The sequence below is a fragment of the Pteronotus mesoamericanus genome, unplaced genomic scaffold (genome assembly GCF_021234165.1).
Source record: "Pteronotus mesoamericanus isolate MK-2021 breed Mesoamerican mustached bat unplaced genomic scaffold, CSHL_Meso_final scaffold_31, whole genome shotgun sequence".
Lineage (NCBI taxonomy): Eukaryota > Metazoa > Chordata > Mammalia > Chiroptera > Mormoopidae > Pteronotus > Pteronotus mesoamericanus.
In genome coordinates, this window is record NW_026555312.1 from 28,550,684 (window position 1) to 28,567,879 (window position 17,196).

Below are 17,196 nucleotides of genomic sequence, written 5' to 3' on the forward strand. Positions count from 1 at the left end.
TTGCCTTGTCTCATGATGGCTTAAATACTTCATGATTATTAGTCCCCTGATATTTGGTCACTGTATCAAATAGACTTAATAACACAGTGTATCTGCAGATAAGGTTAGCACTTACATAAATTTGTTTTAATTTTGTGGAATTTTGTGTTTGTTAGGGTTGATTTGTTTGACTAAGGCACCAGTTCTCTGGGAGGGCAGTTTGTCTCCCCAAGTAAAATTTGGCAAGGTCTGGAGACATTTTTGTTTGTCATGACTGGGGAGGAGGATGCTATTAGCATCTAATGGGTAAAAAGCCAAGGATACTGCTAAACACTCTGCAATGCACAGGATAGTCTCCAAGAAAAAAAAATTATCCAGTATAAAATGTCAATAATGTCCAAGTTGAGTAATCTGAAATGAGGACTTATGAATTTGAATGATCTACTTTCAATAGAAAAGGAATTGAGCATTTGATGCAAATAACAAAGTAGTCTGAACCTTTCTCTTTAAAACACATATTTATGAATAGTTGCCAAAAGTTGGTAGCTATTCCTAACAAATGCACATTGTGAATGGTCCTCTTGTAAGCTTGAGATTCCTTTAAGCATGCCTGTTGGATTTTGAGTACCTGCAGTTAAGTAGTGTTGCTCTTGGCAGGACTTGGTGAGCAAATGAGGTAAGAGCTCTCTGATCTCAGTAGTCTGCTCAGTCAGCCATGACCTTCCCAGTGTCTCTTCTTTCTACACCCTGTCCACACTAAGCCATGGCCCAGGCAGTTCTCAGTGGGGTGGCCAGAGATTACCACAGGGGGAAACTGCAGGGCCCCAAGGCAGAGGTTCATGTGGGGTTCAGGGTAATTGGAATGATTTCTGTTTTCCAATGAATATTGTCCAAACTGTCATTGTAATTTAATGCCAAAAGACCTTTAAATCAAAAGCTTTTGGAGGAAGTACTGGGCAATGAAGTAGAATTTTTATTAGAGAAATTGTGGTTTCTTCAAGCGCTATTTGGGCTCTGACGGAGATAAATTTTACATATGTGTATGTGCTCACACACATAATTGTACGTACGTATGTACATGCCAACAATACAATTTGCTGCATGTCAGAACTACTTAGCTTCTTAGAAGTTTGATAGTATAATTGCAGGGCCATAATGAAATATATGTCTGAAAAATAAGGGCCTTTGTTTAATGTGATAAGCAGGAAAATTGTCCCTAGTAGGACTTACTATATCCCTTTCAGTGTTTCTTTAGTTCCACTTGATCATCATAAGATAACCATTGAAAGACTCTATTGAAATATAATACATTGTGGTAAGTTGTGATTTAAAAGATGGGCTAATATTTTCATTTCAATAAGTGTGCAACTATACATGTCTTAAAGCTTAATGGTAGTAATTGAAGGTATGTGTTTTGTAAATTTTGTCAGTTCTCCTTTTCCTTCAATTTTTGGTTTGGAAGATATTTGACTTTGGAATAGTACGTTGGTATACTTTATGATATTATAGTAGAAAGTTTAAAACAAGGAATGCATGCACACATGCACACACACACATTGATGTAGGATTAGACACAAGAACAAAGCTAGGAAATTAGAGATTTGGCTTTAGTCCTGTATCTGAACCACCCACTGTGTGTTGATGCTGAAATGGTCTCACAGCAGGTCTTCATCATCTGTCCTTACAGGTAGTGAAGCCCAGGGGAAGAACTACAGAGAAAAGATGATGTTGTGTTACATAATTTCATAGGAAAAGAAGTAAAGTTTCCCTTGTATACAAAAAGATTATTATAATTGTATTTGAGCCAGATAAGTATTATAAGCCAAACAATGAGACAAATTTCAGGTTTATTCAAATATTTTTATAAAGAAATATATTATACAAACTCCATAGAAAATAAAACATAAAAATCAAAATTTTTTGAATTTTTAACATGAAAATAAAAATAAACATTTAAAGGGTGACATAGTTATTAACAGACATCCAGATATGCAGAGCAAAATTTTTTTCTAAATCCATTTTCATCTTATTTCCCACTGGTAGTTGGGGACCTCTAAGGACACCAAAGTGGTATCTAATCCTCACTTAATATGAAGCTTTGACATAAAAAGGCCTTTAGGCACTGTCCCGCCTCTGTAATTAGAAGGCTCAGGTTTTGGCCATAGACAGCAACGAAGTGGAAGAGTGTAACTACGTTATCCTGGGGACTGTGAAAGGGGATGAAATGTTACCTGGGTTAGTATCTCACAACTTACATCAGAAACGAACAGAGGCCCTTTCAGGAGGACACCAATCTTCTTAGAGATATTCCTGGTCTCCAGCAAACTAAGATTAGTAAGTATGAAACTTTAGTATCACCAAATGTACAAGAGATCAAACATTAGTCAGAGTCATCAGAAATAACAAGAAATTACTTCCTCAAGAACTTTAAATATTGGGCTTATAAAATTCAGAATATAAAATTAGTAAGACATATTTAAATATAAAAAATGATACATCATAATAACTAACCAACAACAGAAGATACAAATTTCCAGGCGAATTTGAAAAAATTTTTGATATAAAAAAATTATTAAAATAATAAAACATCTCCCTTAAGTATTAGATCATTGAGGGAAAATTGGATGGATCTAAGTAAGTTATTCAGAATAGTTAAACAAGGATAAAAAAGAGAGGGCAAGATGATGGAGGAGTGAATGGAAGTCACACTCACCACCTCCCAGGACCAGTCTTCAATTACAACTAAACTGTGGAGAAATCACCTGGAACAGACAATTGAACAATAGCACGAGAGGAGCTTTATAACCTCAGACAGACAGAAGAATCAGCTTTCGCACAAGCTGACTGGTAAGGAGTAAGGTGGGGACTCAAGAAGGCTTGTTGGATACCCAAGAGCTATAGCACCAGAAGGATATTTAAATGGCCAGTTGAATCCCCCTGAGAAGAATGGGGTATAAACCATAAGCGTTTACAACACCAGCACCCTAAAAGTACACAGATAAAAGCCACCTGTGAAAAGCAGCAGGATTGCTGTCTGCCAGAGAGGGGGAGCTGGAGATGTAAAAAGCCCTTCAAATGGCCAACAGGTAAATCATTATTTGTAACCACTTACCCTGGTCTACGGGGGAAGAGTGGGCTAGAGACGCCTGAGGAGATACTGGGGAAGAAGTCTTTGGGGAGAGAATTGAGACAATAGCCAGCAGGATCCCAGATCTGAGTCATCACCCATATGACAGCAGCCATCAGGTTCAGGCAGAACACTCCCGCAATCAGCACAAGTGGGAGAGGAAATAATAGCCCCGCTACCAGGAGTGACTGTACTCTGCCCTGTGGTGCTTAAGCCTCACTGCTGAATACAGAGTGACTTCATTAACTACTGAACAAGACAGCCTCAGACAGTAGATTCTTGGAAGTCTCGAACAGACTGCCTAAGGTCAGACAGGGTCCACATCTGACAACATCAGATCCAGAAAGAAAAAAACAGCAATCTCTTACTATAGAAGTTCACACCACAAAGTCAGGAAATCAAGACAGATCAATTTAAGAAGCAGAAGCAAAATAGAAGAGTCTCACAAATAATGGGAAGACAAAGAAACACCCCCCATTTGAAAGGAAAGGAGGAATCCCCAGAGAGAAGTAAATGAAATATAGGCAAGTGAACTATCAGATATTGAGTTCAAAACAATGATTTTAAGGAAGCTCAATGAGCTCAGTGAGCTCAGAGAGAATTACCAAAAACTACAGGGAAACTACGAGGAACTTACTGCAAACTATATCACCATGAAAATGGACATAGAAACTATCAACAAGAGGTAAGAGGAAATGAAGAATATAATTTCTGAATTGAAGAACACGAAGGAACGAAAAGCAGGCTACATGAAGCAGAGGATCGAATCAGCAAGCTGGAGGACAAGGTAGAAAAAAGCTAGAAAGAACAAGAAAATGAAAAAAGACTCAAAAAAGAATGAAGAGGTGTTTAGGGAAATGCAGGACAACCTGTAACATAACAATATCCATATAATAGGGATAACAGAAAAAGAAGGAGAGGAGCAAGGGATAGAGAAACTGTTTCAAAAAGTAATGAAGGAAAACTCTCCTTGTTAGAGGAGGGAAAAAAATCACACAAGTCCAGGAAGCACAGAGGGTCCCATTCAAGAGAAACCCAATGAGGCCCACTCCAAGACATATCATCATTAAAATGGCAAATATCAGAGACAAACAAAGAATCCTAAAGACAGCAATGGAGAAACAGGTAGTAACAAATAAGGGAGCCCCAATACAGCTAGCAACTGACTTCTCAACAGAAACACTGCAAGCCAGAAGGGAATGGCAAGAAATATTCCAAGTCATGAAAAGCAAAGGCCTGCAACCAAGAGTATTCTAACCATCAAGGCTCCCAATTAAAATGGAAGGTGAAATAAGGAGTTTTCCAGACAAAAGAAGGCTAAAAGAATAAACCTCCACCAAGCCAGTACTGCAGGACATGCTAAAGGGTCTACTTTAAGGAGATGAAGAAAAAGAGTGAGAAAGAGAAACACAGGTACAAAGGGAAAAAATGAATAAGTCCCTATCAATAATAACTTTAAATATGAATGAGTTAAATCCTCCAATCAAAAGACTTAGGGTACCTGAATGGATAAGAAAACATGACCCGCGTATATGCTGCCTACAAGAGTCCCACCGCAGAACAAAGGACCTACACAGACTGAATGGAAAGGGATGCGAAAAATTATCCCAAGGAAATGGACAGGAAAAAAAAGCAGGGGTAGGAATGCTTATATCAGACAAAGTAGATTTCGAAACAAAGGCCGTAAAAAGACACACTGAATAACACTTCATAATACTCAAAGAAACAATCCATCAAGAAGACAAGCATTGTAAACCTATATGCACCCAATATAGGAGCACACAAATATATAAAGAAAACCTTGGAGGACTTCAAGGAAGATATAGACAGCAACACACTGAATGTAGGGGATTTTAACACCCCTCTGTCAACAATGGATAGCTCTTCCAAACAAAACATCAACAAATATGTTGTGGAACTGAATGGCGCATTAGATCAAATCAACTTCACAGATCATATATATATATGAATATATATATTCATATATAATAACCCAAAATATAATACCCCATTTGGGTTATATATATTTTCATTGGAAATATAGTTCCAATGAAAATGGAACTACCTTTTGATCCAGTGATTCCCCTGCTGGGACTATACCCTAAAAATACCAAAACGCCAATACAAAAGAACCTATGCACCCCAATATTCATAGCAGAACTATTTTCAATAGCCAAGTGCTGGAAGCAACCTAAGTGCCCATCAGTAAATGAGGGGATCAAAAATATATGGTACATATAACGATGGAATACTACAGAGCAGAAAGAAAGAAAGAGCTACTACCCTTCGTGACAGCATGGATGGAACTGGAGAACATTATGAGAAGCGTAATAAGCCAGATGGTGAAAGACAAATACCATAAGATTTCAACTATAAGTGTATCCTAATCCTCAAAACAAGGAAAAGATATATAACTAGCAACATTGAAATAAAAACCAGCTGTAATGAAAAGAGAGGAGCAAACAGGGTAACGAGGAAAAGAAGGGGAAGAGTCAAGTCAAGGAACATGTATAAAGGACATATGGACATAGCCGAAGTGGGGAAAGATTGAGGATAGGAGTTAGGGTTGGATAGTCAGGGGAAAGTGTTGATGGGAAAATGGAGACAAATGTATTTGAACAATAATAAAAAAAAGGATGAAAAGATGAAAATTGTTAACAGAGGGAGAGAGAATGTAATATTCTTTCCTTGAAGGAAATACAGAAAATAGAATGAGGAATAGGTAATGTTTTAAGAAATGGTTGTTAAGAAATTTCCAGGCCTGATATAGGAGCACCATGTATACAAAGCAGAAAACCATATCTAGACACATGGATTTGAAACTTCAGGATACTGAAGACAAATATAATATCTCTAAACTAAGGAGTAGGAAAAAAGATAACCCACAATGTCATGACAGTCAGGCTGCACACTATCAACATCAACAAAAGGAACTTGATAAGACAGCAGAACAGTACTTTCAGCATGCTAATATAAAATGATTTTCAACCTGTAATTGTAAATTTACCAAAACTATCTTTCAAATATGAACCATACAATTTATCTACATTAAAGAAACTTCTAAAGAGTTCATTTTACAAAGAAAGGAAATTATGTTAGAGGAAAGATTCAGGAAGGAATGAGGAGAAACGAAATTCATAAAAACTGGACTATGCACAGCGTTTGTCATCTAAAATTATAAATAGGTGTGAAGAAAGACACCCAGTGATCTGTTTCTATTAACTGAGACAAACTTGCATAGCTTAAATAGAGAAGAAATTTACTTTATTAACTAAATCAAACTTGCAGAGTTTAAGTAGAGTGAGAACTTATTTTATTACCTTTAAATTTATCTTTTACACTTGGAGGCTCTATTTGATTATTTTGATCTAAAAGATATATAATTTCCCTTAAGTGATATTAAAATAATATAATGCTTGATTCATGTTTTATCATATTTTCTCAACTAGTCTAATCTTTAATTCTTATAGTGGGGTCTGTGGTAGCCCCAAAGAGATATGTCCATACCCTACCTCCAAGAATTTGTGAATGTGGCCTTATTTGGAATAGGGTTTTTGCAGATGTTATTAAATTAAGGATTAGGGGATATAGTGATTATCCTGAATTACCAGGGTGGACTCTAAATCCAAGGATAAGTGTTCTTATAAGAAACAGAAAGGGCGGAGACACAGACACACAAAGGAGAAACAGTGAAACCTGCAACCTTTTGGTGTTCACGTGACACTCCAGTCAGCTGAGCCACCTGACTAGTGCTAGGCCTTACTATTTTAAAAGCTTCATCACAGTTAAAATATCCAAGACAGTAAGCATTTATAAGTAATAGAATTACTTTACATTGAAAATAGTATTCTGCAGCCTTTGAATTGTATGTCATTGGATTATTAATATGGATTATTATCCTATTTTATCGATAAGGCAACTAAAAAGTTGAAACACTTGCTTAAAATAATAGCACTGCCCTGACTGGTGTGGCTCAGTGGACTCAGCACTGGCCTACAAACCAAAAGGTTGCCTGTTAGATTCTCAGTCAGGGCATAATGGTTGTGGACCAGGTCTCCAGATGGGAGCATGTGAGAAGCCACTTACTGATGTTTCTCTCCTTCTCTTTCTCCCTCCCTTCCCCTGTCTCTGAAAATAAATAAATAAAATCTTAAGAAAAAGATAATAGCACTGTTAAAAGTAACAGATTTATTAATAACTCACACAGTATGTAACCCTGTTTCCAATATTCTGTCTGAAACACCTTATCCTTTGCTCAGTTTGGATGTTAAAGCTGAAGCCTGTTTTCAGGTCATGATGTGGCTTCATTAGGTTCTGCTCCCAGCACAGACCCCTTAGTGCCCACCCCCGACCTGTGCTCCGGATCACCCCCTCTACTTGGGTACTTCTTGGAGACTCAGCTTGGAATTCAAATACAGTATAATAATATCTTGTTCATATTTACTATATAGCTGAAACAGAAATTCTCTTCTTTTTATTCTATCAGTACTCATGGTCACAATGTTTGAACTATTATTTGGACTGAAACGCTTTTTAATTTATCCCCTTCTTATGAATATACACTTATGTGGGTACTCTTATTTTTCCTAGGTTAACAAGTTTGCATTGAAAAAGTAACCTGTGTTGTATGAGTCTGCATGCCTGCCTTTGGCTGTTTATTTATATCTGTTCTCAATCTCAGAAATTTAAAATCAGAGAATTAAGAGACTTAGTCATAAAAGAACTAAGAAATCAACTTTTCATTGAGGCTTAATTATGGATACCATTAACATTGTAATATAATAATTATAATAATAGCTAACATTTAGACCTTTCTAATCATTACCTAGATGTTCTGTCTTAAATATCAAAACTACATGGCAAGTACTGTTATTATTCTTATTTTACATACAAGGGCATGTTGATATTAAGTCCTTATATGCCTGTAGTGATTTATATTCTACAGCATGTTTTTGTATACATTAGTGTACCTTTGAATTTGGTGTGTTAAATATTACTTTATTGGTAGTTTACAGAGGAAACTGTAACTTCAGAGTTATTAAATGGTTTATGCTAATAAGTAACGGCTGTACTTCTGTCAGTTCATTAGCTAACTATTCATTTCTTGATCTTCTTCATACTGAGGGTCTTCTAGTTTAAGGATCTTAGAAACCAAGCATGTATTTAAAATAATTATGGGACTTCTATTACCCACATGCGTTCTAATGCCCAACTGTTTAAGCAATATAGTCTAAAAGGAGGGATACCTCTTGCATTGCACTGTGAGTGAAAACAACATGAGGTGGGGCAAGATAGGGGTCAGGTTTGGATATTTGTCCTGACCATGGGCAGTCATTCAGCTTCTCTTTGCCTCCCTTTCTTCACCTGCACATTTGGGATGGTTGGACAAAGTGATCTCTAAGGTCTTAACCCTCATGTATAATCATTTTATATAAGGAGTAAAAATGAAGGAGCAAAATTTAAAAAATAAATATGTTAAGCCTCTCCTAAGAATTAACTAGTAAAACATATGGTAGCAATAATAATTTTTAAAATTAATCTTAAAATGCAAGTAAGAAAAGTTACATTATGAGATCAAAGAGAATAGATCTTAGGAACAAATTTAACAAAAGAGGGGCAAAACATACTGTCTGGAAACTACTCATCATTACTGCTAAAAATTTGGAAAGAACTAAATAAATAGAAAGACATCCTGTGTTCAATTGAAAGATACGATATTGTTAAAACAGCACTATTCCCCCTATTGATCTACAGATTCAACACAATCTCTTGTTAAAAGAAAATCCCAGCTGACTTTTTTTTAGAAATTAATAAGCTGATCGTAAAATTCATATGGAAATTTAAGGGACTGAAAATAGCTAAAACAGTCTTTAAAAAAGAACAAAGAAAACTTATACCTCTTGATTTTAAAACTTAATGTTAAGCTATAGTAATTAAGAATTTGTGGGTATGTCATAAGGATAGACTCATAAATAAATGGAATAGAATAAAAGTGAGAAATAAACACTTATTTACAGTTAATTGATTTTCAACAAAAGATGTCAAGGCAACTCAGAGAAAGAATAACCTTTCAACAGTGTTAAGACAACTGTATGTACATATGCAAACGGATGAAAGACCTAAATGTAAGAACAAAATCAATAAAATTTATTTTAAAATATAGGAGAAAATCTTCATTATCTTGATCTAGGCATAACCCTCTTAGATATGACACCAAAAGCTTGTACTACAAAAAAAAAAAAACCAAAAAAAACAAAAATTAGACAAATTGAACTTCTTTAACATTTTTTTGAAAAGCCTTTTGTACATCATAGACACCTTCAAGAAAGTAAAAATATAACCAATACAAGAGAGAAAATTTTTGTAAATTATATATCTGATAAAGGACCTGGATCAAGAATACCATATTCTGCTATGTATAATGCTCACTTTTTTGACCATATTTTTGAGGGGAAAAATAAGAGTGCCCATTTTACATGGATAGTACCTGAAATACCTTGTATCTCTTCATGTGTTTTGTAATTATTTGTTAGAAAAAATTTCTGGTACTATAATATATTCAAAAATAAATGCTAAAATTCCTTTATAATACAAAAAACAATCTAAATATAAATAAATAAGTAATTGAATTAAAAAGTTAAAACAGAAGTTTTTTTCCTGAAAGCTTGGGCCAAAAATGTGGATATACAGTATACAGGGCAAAATATGGTATATAAAGAACTCCTACAACTCGAATAATAAAAAGACAAGTAACACAATTTAAAAATGAGCAAGGGATCTGAATAGACATTTCTCCAAAGAAGATAAACCACTGGCCAACAAGCACATGAAAATATAGATGTTCAGTATCATTAGTGATCAGAGAAATCAAATCAAAATCATTATGAGATAATACTCAATACCGACTAGGCTAACTATTGTCTAAGAGATAAGCCATGAGAAGTGTGGGCAGGATGTAGAGAATTAAGAACCTCAGTTCACTGCTGGTGGGAATGTGATATGGTGCAGACACTTTGGAAAACAGCATGGCAGTTCCTCAAGAGATTAATCAGAGTTTCCCTGTGACCCAGCAATTCTACCTTTAGATATATACCCAAGAGAAAAGAAAATGTCCAAATAAAAACTTGTCCATAAATATTTATAGGAATATTACTCACCATAGCCAAAAGATGGAAACTACCCAAATGTTCATCCACTGATCAATGAATAGGTAAAATGTGTTATATTTGCAAACTAGAATATTATCCAGCCATAAAGAAGTAATGAAGTACTGATTTATGTTGTAGTATAGATGAACCTTGAAAATATTATGCATAGTGAGAGTTACAAAAAAAACCACATAATTATTCTGTTCATACAAAGTGTTCAGAATAGGCAAATCTGTAGAGACAAAAAGTAGATTAGTGGTTGCCTAAAGCAGGAGCTTTGGGGGAAAATGAGGAGTAATTGCGAAACAATATGGGGTTTCTTCTTGGGGTGATGAAAATGTTCCAGAATTGATTGCACTGTATCTGAGTATACTAAAAGCCATTGAATTATACACTTTTAAGTGGATGAATTATATAGTATATGAATTATATCTTAATACAGCTGTTAAAAATATAACATTAAAAAATAAATTTAAAGACCTAGAAATTTCAAATAAATTTGACTAATTATCCAAAATAACTTTTGGATCCAGATTAAGAAAGACTCTGTAACACCTAGCAAGCCATTATAAATTCTGGTGCCGTGAGAACCTAGGCTTTATAGTCACATTGACATTGTTTTGAACCCTGTTTTAGAATGGCCAATTTGCATAGCTTTTCTGAATCTCAACTTCTTCATCTACAAAATGGGGGTTATAATAATGCTTAGCTGAGGGTTGCTCTGAATAATTAAATGAATTTCTGCATCTAAAAAGTTTAGTTCAGTGTTAAAAGCACTGGCCATCAACAGATGTTTCATGCTTGTAGTCATCGTTGTAGTAAGAGCTTAAAGAGAATGAATGACCTGCTGAAAGGCCTCTCCCTATGTTTGCATGTGCTGTTCCTTTTACCTAGATCACTGTTCCAGTCTCAAAACTTAATCCCTTCATGACCTCACTAGGAGACTCATTCAGGCTTTTTTTTTGGTAGGTGTCTCCTGACCACATGCATCAGTGGTGTTACAGGCCCTGACTGTTTCTGTCCTTGGAAAGATGTTATTATTTCATTTCTGGCAGCACTGATTTGTCTGTCTTACCCTCTCTGTGCTGCTTGAGAGTAGGGACTGCTGCTTCACTCCTGGATCCCCCAGTTTAGTGCGCAGTGTTTGATAGGTGCTCAGTTTATACTTGTTGGAAACATGAACAGTGAGATTATAGGGCCTAAGTAGATTGTTTGAACTTCTCATGCTTCCATTTGACTCCTAAACATTAGTTTACTGATAAATAGAATAATATGAACTATTTTGTGTTGGGAACTTCTAATGATTTGACATCACAAATTTATCTAGTATCCTTTGAGATGATAGTATAGACCATCCATTAAAATAAAAAAAAAATACAGCCCTGCCCAGGTAGCTCAGTTAGTTGGAGCATCATCCTGTACACCAAAAGATTTTGGGTTCAATTTCTAGTCAGGTCACGTATCTAGGTTGTGGGGTTCCATCCCCAATCAGGGCATATACAGGAAGCAACCAATCGATTTCTCTCTCTCTCTCTTTCCTGCTGTCTCTCTAAAATCAATAAATATATCCTGGGGTGAGGATTAAAAAAGAAATTTACAAGTCAGTAGAAAATAAATATTGCTAATCAGTAATAGATTGAAAAGGATTACACCTAATATTTCTTCATTTTGAAAAGTTCTTTTTTGAATCAGCTCTGTGTGTTTTATAAAGTACTATGGAAAGTTGAAACCTTGTCTTTCCTAAAGTACTCTCTGAACTGCTAGGAGAAACTGAAAATACGGATTTCCATGGACGTCCCATTGTCATTTTTAATGACAAGGCATTGGTTTAAATATATATACTGTGTTTGTGTAGTAAGTGAACCTAGTATATGTTTGAACTTGCACTGGGCCATATTCTTGCCAAAATTTAGAAAACCTATTTAGAAAAATTCCCCTTATTGCTGTGCCAGTTTCTCTAGAAGCCAAAAGTTTTCATCACAGTATTCACCTTCCTACTACATCTGCAAAGGAGCAAAGATAAAGTTATTGATAAATTATGATAATAATCTATCTAAACTTTGTGAAACCATTATTGACTAGTTCATATGTTATTACTTTGAGAATTTGGCATTACTTGGTGTTTTGTTATAACTTTACCTCAATACAGGGGCATGGATAAAATTGTCTCCACAGTGTTTTTTAATTTTGTCCTTTTTTTTTTTGGTGATCTTTTAAAAGTAGTTACAGGTTTGCATTAACGGCCAGAGAACATTAAAACAATTTCATTACATTCTTAAATATATGACACCTTTCATTCATTCACTTCAAAATATTAACAAAGAATTCAGGAGACCATTTTTATAGATAACACTTAAATGAAATTGGAAGCTAGCACTGCAGTAAATATAGTATAGAGAAACTTTTGATATAGAATTGTAGCCTATTTTATAATTGGATGGCTATGCAAGTCGCTAAATATAAGCAATCTCCCCTTGTTGATAACTCAGATTCATTCCTTGTTTGTAACTTTTAACTAGTTGTACACCCTGTGAGCCAAGTTACTTTCCTCTTCTTCCCAGGAGCCCCAAAATAGCTTTCTTAATAGAAATATATGATGTTTATATTCTTAAAAAATCAGGGTGGTCTTAGATGTCTGTCTTCCATTCTGGCACTTCCCTTTATACAACCCTTTTGAATTTTCTGTTTAAAAACTGGCATTAAGATAGCTTTTCCTTGGCCTGATGCCTGGGTCGCATATTGCAGCAACAAATTAGGAATGTTAAGACATAAGTCCCCCAAAGAAAAATGTTTGTTATGAAAGTAGAGCTGATGTGACACTTAGAATTAGGGCTTCTTAACTTGTCCAAGTGACAGTTAATGATCTTTTTCTTTTTCTTTTCTTTCTTTTTTTTTTTCTTAAATTATTATTTTAAAGTGGAGGGGGAAAAAAGAATGAAAGGAATGCTCAGAGGCTGAGGTTGGGTTTGGTTCACCAAACTGTTAGATGTCAAATATACTCTACTGATAATACATCTTTTGTCTCTTTTTAGGAGCTAATTTTGTTACTCGAAAAATTAGCCGGTCAGTAGCTAAGATTTACCTTGGACAACTGGAATGTTTTAGTTTGGGAAATCTGGATGCCAAACGAGATTGGGGCCATGCCAAGGACTATGTAGAGGTAGGAACTAACTCATGTTCTTTAAAATTCCTGTATCAGTTTGTGTGTTAAATGCCAGGCCTCAGTGGTAAAGGTGGGAGCATATAAAATTTTGCTAATGAAGGTGTGTTTAAGCTCATACTGCTTTCAACTTAAGGCCTTTTGATTCAGCAGTACATGTAGATTATACTGAATGTTACTTGAATGAGAGAGCCTTTTTGAAAAAAATATGTTGTCCATTGTTTTGGATGATGGGCAAAAAAATATCTGAATGGTGTTCTTCGCTTTCTAAAGATTTTTCTTCAGCTCCCCACTTTTTGCACCTTCTCACTCCTCCCTGCCCAATATACATATAACTAACCATGAAATAAATTTTTGGTATAAAGGTACTAGTTCTCAAATCTTCAAGAAATACTGCCTAATTTCAATTTGTATAATCTAAGACCTTCACATTTACATTATTCTACTAAATTACTATGAGTGATATTCTTATAGAACTTTTGATTTCTGCTGCTTAAGAGTCTGTTTATTGCCCTACCCATATGTTAAAATGTGGCTTTTCACCTCAGGGTACTTTATCAATTAAATAAGGAGACAGAGATGTTAATGATGCTATTACAGAATAATGGATATAGTTCAAGGGAAATTTAAATTTTCAGTCTTGAGATTTATATGCTACACATTAAATTTTGGTTTGAGTTACATATATAAGTAGTATAATTTTTCTTTAAGTAAATTGTTACATTTTATCTTGCCCTAATTAACATGCTTTCAGATACCTATGGTAGTTGTATGGCCAAACATGAATGAGCAGGTTAGTGACATTGTCATTTTTCCTGGAGCCTGCTTGTCCTTGTTTCGGTGCTTACAGATTTCCTGTGCTCTGGAGACTATTTCTGTCCCTCATGACTCCTCTCTGGGAAACCGGATCTGGTTTCCTTGTTCATTGATTCAAAAAGAAACGAACATTTACAAAAGAAAGCAAACAAGTAGTTCACTTGCTTACCACAGAGGTTAGCTTAGGCATTTGTTACTATTTATGTTTAGAACAATTAAAAATGTTGTATACTTGAACAGCTATCACTGATTTATATTATGGACAACAAATAGTTCTGATTTTAAATTTTGAACATCACAACATTAAATGTGTTCAATATTTAACATTTAAATTTAAAAATTAAAAAATATTTAAATACGCTCTTCTGAGCTTTAATTACAAAGAAGATTTAATGACATTAGTCAGATATATTTTAAGAATATTACATGAAAAAATATATAAGGCCACACTTTCAGGAATTATAAGAAAGTGGGAGAAGGGAGATGTTAGCAGAAGCTGAAATTTTCTTATGTCTAACCTATATGGCCTTACCTACTTAAAAACATGAGGCAAGTTTTGTAAAAATAAGTACGTTATTTCTTTAATAATATCATTTTGATGTATAGCCTTCTATCTATCTGAATATACTTAGAGTTTTACAGAAGAGTATTTTGATGTCCTTCTTTATTCACACATTTGTTCTCTGAATTTAGGAATTAAATAGATCAAACTTCATTCTATTTTATTTTATATTTTTGCACTGGGTAAAGAAAAAGTTTGTATTGGAACTAAGAGATAGATTTTGATAGGAAGAGAAACATATCAAAATTTTTAAAGTGCTTTTATTACTGGTTATGTTTATTCTTTATACTTCTGTATTTTCCATATATTTGAAATAAATATGTATAAACTTTTAAAATCAGGAAACAAAATAAATGACATTTTAACATAGGCCAGAATATCTACAAAAAATGCATGAGACTGTTAAATAAATACATAAGTAATGAGAAAATCTTCCATGAACTTAGTGGATCTGGAAGAAGGACCCTGTTATTATTTCATTCCCAGAATGCTGTGGCTATTGCTGTTTTCTGAATGTAGCTCAAACCTTGGTACAAAGGACCCACATGTGTATTTGTTTAAAATAAAAATATTTTAGAAATGTTACAGTTCAGAGACTTCAAAAAGTTCTTCTCAAGGATGTCATTTTGAAGATTCTTGGACAAGATGGTGTCAGGACAGCATAAGTAGAAGCCAAAACTTTCATGTAAGAGCAAGATAATATTCTGGCCTTTTGGTAAAATACAAAATTTTCAAATTTTTCAGAGAGACACACATACGAAATTAAGTCATTCTCATTGGCATTCAAGACCTGATTTTTTCCACAATACAAGTAGTTTTTTGTATTAAAGATCCCCTTGGAGTTCTGACAATAACACATTTAAGAAGCATTTTATAGTTATCTTTTATGGGTTCTTCATTTCTAAAGAAGTATCATTAAGTAAGAAGTCATAGTTTGCTATCTCCATTTTAAGAAATATTACCATCCCTTGCATTTTTTAATGTATTAAAATAAGATTACTTCACACACTTAAGACTAAAAGTAAATATTGCCAAAATTAAAATAAAGAAGCATAAGAATAAAAAAGAAAAGCATTCTTTGTTTCAAATAGGTCTGCATCCTGGCACTGCAGTTGGCTTTAGAATGAGGCAGCCTTGGTAAGCACAAATCAAACAGTTTGTACTAGTGTCTCATCCATACACCTTGTATGATTGTATACTCCCTTTCTTTATGCAGAAACATATTGTTTTGGTAAATCTTTAGATTAAGTGACTTGTATTTCTTTACTTATGGATGAATTTCCATGATGAAGAGCTAAGAGCATTTGACAAACAGGGTTTAAGTTATCCCGCTGTGTCAGTGATTTGCTCCTCAGCCTTAGACAGGTTTTATATCTACATTTACCCATCTGTAAAACGGACATAATAACAACCCTGTAAAAAATTAGCATTAACATGCTGTACATAACATGATTAGAATCTACCTGTGCCTTGTAAACATTTTTGCAACAATTTATACAGAGCCACTTCCTGTTGCTGAGTCAGGATCATTAAAATAGATTTATAGTCTTGTTTCCTAGATCAAAATGATTTTTTAATTATTTGAGTGGGTAAGAGGTATTTCAGTTTAAAATGCAGAATGTAGAAACTATATTAAATTATATTGTATTTCAGAATAAACAAGTTTTATGCAGTTACATCTTTTCCAATATTTTATTATAGGCAATTTAAACATCCAGAATAGTTGAGTGACTTTTACCACGAACATCCATATACTCAACAACCAGATTTTATAATGAATACTTTTGTTGCATTTTGAGAAAAAAAATTAGTATTTAAAAATTGCTGTAGTGTTAATGGCTCAGAGCTATAAATACTCACACACAGATTATAAAACATTTGCATTTCCTGTGGGATGTAGTTAATTGGCAATTCAAACATTTAAAATATTTTTATCTTTTTATATAATTGTGATACCTCACAACCTGTTTTTATGCCTGCCTCCCTCCATGTACATAGAAGCAACTGTGCATATTCATGAGAACACAGTGGGTGCCATACAAGATGTGCAAGTCAATTCTTGTCAACCTTGTACCTGTAGTGCCTGAAAACTACTCTGGGTGACATTGTGTCTTCAACACATCTTATATTGAGTACTTATCAGGTTATTGTTCTAGCTGCTACAAATGGCAATCTTCTAAATTTTATCCAATGCCACATAGCCCTGCAAAATGCTATATTGCACAAAGGTAAGTAAATTTCTTTATTGTAAGACTGACTTCTCAAAACTTATATGTGAATGTGCACTATGGCCTGCTAAGGTTAATAAAGGATTTCTAAAACTTATTTAACCTTTCTGCCATTTTAATAAAAAATAAGTGTTGACTTCTAGCAGTATAGAGTTGGGAAGCAGCACCATATGTTT

General features: G+C 34.3%; 1 protein-coding gene across 1 annotated transcript in view; it reads left to right on the forward strand.

Moving 5' to 3' along the window:
• GMDS (GDP-mannose 4,6-dehydratase) overlaps window positions 1-17,196 on the forward strand; it is a 675,882-nt gene that overhangs the window by 302,925 nt on the left and 355,761 nt on the right. Inside the window, exon 7 of the mRNA XM_054591986.1 lies at window positions 13,287-13,414. Coding sequence (XP_054447961.1) covers window positions 13,287-13,414 — 128 coding nt within the window. The remainder of the gene's footprint in view (window positions 1-13,286; window positions 13,415-17,196) is intronic.